Source organism: Pteronotus mesoamericanus, unplaced genomic scaffold (assembly GCF_021234165.1).
Source record: "Pteronotus mesoamericanus isolate MK-2021 breed Mesoamerican mustached bat unplaced genomic scaffold, CSHL_Meso_final contig_227, whole genome shotgun sequence".
NCBI classification, from domain to species: domain Eukaryota; kingdom Metazoa; phylum Chordata; class Mammalia; order Chiroptera; family Mormoopidae; genus Pteronotus; species Pteronotus mesoamericanus.
Genome location: NW_026555094.1, coordinates 1231347 through 1234909, shown reverse-complemented (window position 1 = coordinate 1234909; position 3563 = coordinate 1231347). Strand labels below are relative to the sequence as shown.

At 38.7% G+C, this 3563-nt stretch overlaps 1 protein-coding gene across 1 annotated transcript; it reads right to left on the bottom strand.

Annotated features, from left to right (window-relative positions):
• Positions 1 to 2742: 2742 nt before the first annotated feature.
• Positions 2743 to 3362, bottom strand: LOC129069608 (nascent polypeptide-associated complex subunit alpha-like). The gene has a single exon (XM_054572267.1). The coding sequence runs from the start codon at positions 3331 to 3333 to the stop codon at positions 2743 to 2745; it is 591 nt and encodes a 196-aa protein (XP_054428242.1). The 5' UTR covers positions 3334 to 3362.
• Between the last annotated feature and the right edge of the window lie 201 nt (positions 3363 to 3563).

Below are 3563 nucleotides of genomic sequence, written 5' to 3'. Positions count from 1 at the left end.
TTTTTTGATGGTTGGGTTCCACTTATAGGTGAGATTATATGGTACTTGTCTTTCACCACCTGGATTATTTCAAATAACATAGTGCTCTTCAGTTCCACCCATGCTGTTGCAAAGGGTAGGAGCTCTTTCCTTCTGCTGCGTAGTATTCCATTGTGTAAATGTCCCATAGTTTTTTGATCCACTCATTTACTGATGGGCAATTAGGTTGCTTCCAACACTTGGCTAATGTAAATAATGCTCCTACTAACTTTGGGGTGCATAGGTTCTTTTGATTTTGTGTTTTTGGACTCAGGATGTAATTGCAGCAGTGGAATCTCTGGGTCAAAGGCAGTTCATTTTTACCTTTTTGAGGAAATTCCAAACTGTTCACAGCGGCTGCACCAGTCTGCATTTCCACCAAGAGTGTACTAGGATTCCTTTTTCTCCACAGCCTCGTCAGCATCTGTTGTTTGTTGATCTGTTTATTATGGCCATTCTGACCGGTGTATAGTAGTATCTCATTGTGCTTTTAATTTTCATCCCTTGATGGATAGTGATGCTGAGCATCATTTCATGTCACTGGGCCCTCGGTATCTCTTCCTTGGAGAAGTGCATGCTCAGGTCCTTTCCCCATTTTCTAATGAGATTGTTTGTCATCTTGCAGTGGGGTCATGTGAATTCTTTATATAGTTTAGAGATCAAACCCCTATCTGATATGTCATTGGCAAATATATTTTCCCATATTGTTGGCTCCCTTTTCATTTTGCTGATGTTAACCATGAAGAAGCATCTGATTTTGATGGGGTCCCACTTGTTTATTCTTTCCTTTATGTCCCTTGCTTTAGGGACATATCGGTGAAAATATTCCTACGTGGGATATCTGAGAGTTCCCTGCCTATGTTCTCTAGGACTTTAATGGTGTTGCAACTTATATTTAAGTCTTTTATCCATCTTGAGTTTATTTTTGTGTATGGTGTCAGGGATCAAATTTCAATTTTTTGCAGGAAGATGCGCAGCTCTCCCAATACCATTTGTTGAAGAGGCTATTTTTCCTCCAATTTATGCTTCTGCCTCCTTTGTCAAATATTAATTGACTGTAGAGACATGGGTTTACTTCTGGGCTTTCTCTTCTGTTCATTCATCTATGTGTCTCTTCTTGTGCCAGTACCAGGCTGTTTTCATTACAGTGACCTTGTAATATAGTTTCTTGTCTGATATTGTGATCCATCCTACTTTGTTTTTCTTTCTCAAAATTGCTGCAGCTATTCATGATCATTTATGGTTCCATATAAATTTTTGAAATGTCTGTTCTATGTCCGTGAAGTGTGTCATTGGTATTTTAATAGGTATTGCATTGAATCTATAAATTACTTTGGGTAGTATGGACATTTTGAGGATATTATTCTTCCAATCCATGAACATGGTATATGGTTCCATTTATTTGTGTCTTCCTTAATTTCTTTCTTCAGTGTTGTATGGTTTTCTAAATACAGGTCTTTTACCTCCTTGGTTAAATTTATTCCTAGGTACTTTATTTTTCTTGTTGCTATAGCAAACGGGATATTTTTCCTGATTTCTGCTTCTACTGTTTCATTGTTGGTGTACAAAAATGCCTTTGATTTCTGAATATTGACTTTGTATCCCACTGTTTTCCCAAATTCACTTATTAGGTCTAGTAGTTTTTTGCTCGATTCTATAAGATGTTTTATGTACACTATCATGTCCCCTGCAGACAATGATAATTTTCCTTCCTCCTTTCCAATTTGGATGCTTTCATTTCTTTTCTTGTCTAACTGCTGTGGCTAGTACTTCCAGTACAGTGTTGATGACAAATGGTGAAAGCGGACATCCTTGTCTTGTTCCAGATCTTAGTGGGAAAGCTTTTAGTTTTTGCCCATTGAGTACGATGTTAGCTGTAGGTTTTTCATATATGGCCTTTATTATGTTAAGCTATGCCCCCTTTATTCCCATTTTGCTGAGTATTTTTATCATAAATGGGTTCTGTACCTTATCGAATGGTTTTTCCACATCTATCAAGATGATGATGTTTTTGTATTCGTTTTGTTTATGGGATGTATTACATTTAATGACTTGTGTATATTGAACCATCCTTACATCCCTGGGATGAATCCCACTTGGTCATGGTGGATGATCTTTTTAATGTATTGCTGGATGCGGTTTGCCAATATTTTGTTGAGAATTTTAATGTCTGTGTTCATCAGCAATATTGGCCTGTGGTTTTCTTTCTTTGTGTGGTTTTCTGTGGTTTAGGGATTAGGGTGATGCTGGACTTATAAAAAGAGTCTGGAACCGTGTGGTCCAGGGCTTTTATGTGCTAAGAGTTTCTTGATTACTGCTTCAATTTCCCCAGCTGTTACCAGTCTGTGCAGGCTTTCTGCTGCTTCTTCATTCAGTGTTGGAAGGTTATACTTTGTTAGAAATTTGTCCATTTCATCGAGGTTTTCAAATTTCTTGGCATATAGTTGCTCATAATAATTTCTTACAATCCTTTGTATTTCTGTGGTATCCGTTGTTATTTCTCACCATCATTTCTTTTTCTTTTCATCCCACAAGAAGCCGTAACTTTATTAATGATAGAAACAGTACAAATTTCAAACCATGCTTCAGTAACTCTTTCAAAACACCAAAACAAAAAACAAACAAACAAAAAAAAACGGGGGGGGGGCCGGGGCCCTCCTTTCAGATGGTTACATCATTAATTCCATAATAGCATTTACAATATTTACTGTTGTTCTTCAGGGCTCAAACTGCCTTTGCTCTTGACACATTTGCTTGTGACATGACCAATTCTATGCCCTTAACTTCCACACTTGTTTCATCAACTTCTTCCTGTTCACTTTCCTCTTGTACAGTTGGAGTCTGTGTGTTTTCTTGAATGTTTGAGACAGCTTCACCTTGAACTTTGAATTTCTCAGCAGCTGCTACTTGTGCCTGCTGAGATAAATCCTCGATCTTGGCTTCCCCCAAAACTATGTAGGTATCTGAAACTGGGCTCTTGTAGACATCTGGTTTTGTGATGACAAAGAGGATATTCTTAGATTTCCGGATAGTGATCCTAGTCACTTCTGTAACCTGTCGAAGACCCAGCTTGGACATAGCCTTCTGTGCCTTCTTTTCACTCCGGCTCTGTTTTGCTTTACTGACTGGTTCTTCATCAATTTCAGCTGCCGCTGACAGCTGAGCTTGTTGTGTGGTTGCCTGTGTGGAATCCTGTTCCTCGAGCTCTGGTACTGATTCATCACTGTCAGATTCTGTTCCAGACCCTGTCTCAGCCTGGGGCTGTGGCAACTCCTGCTCTGTAGCAGGGACGGTTTCTGTGGCTTCACCGGGCATTTTGTGAAGGGAACGCGGAACCAAGATGGTGGCAGCTCATTTCTGATATTATTTATTTGGGTCCTATGCCTTCTTTTCATGATGAGTCTGCATAAAAGCTTGTCGATTTTGTTTATCTTTTCAAAGAACCAGCTCCTGGATTGGTTGATCCTTTCAATTGTTCTTTTCATCTCTATGTCATTAAATTCTGTTTTAATCTTGTTGTTTTTTGTTTTGTTTTGTTTGCCCAA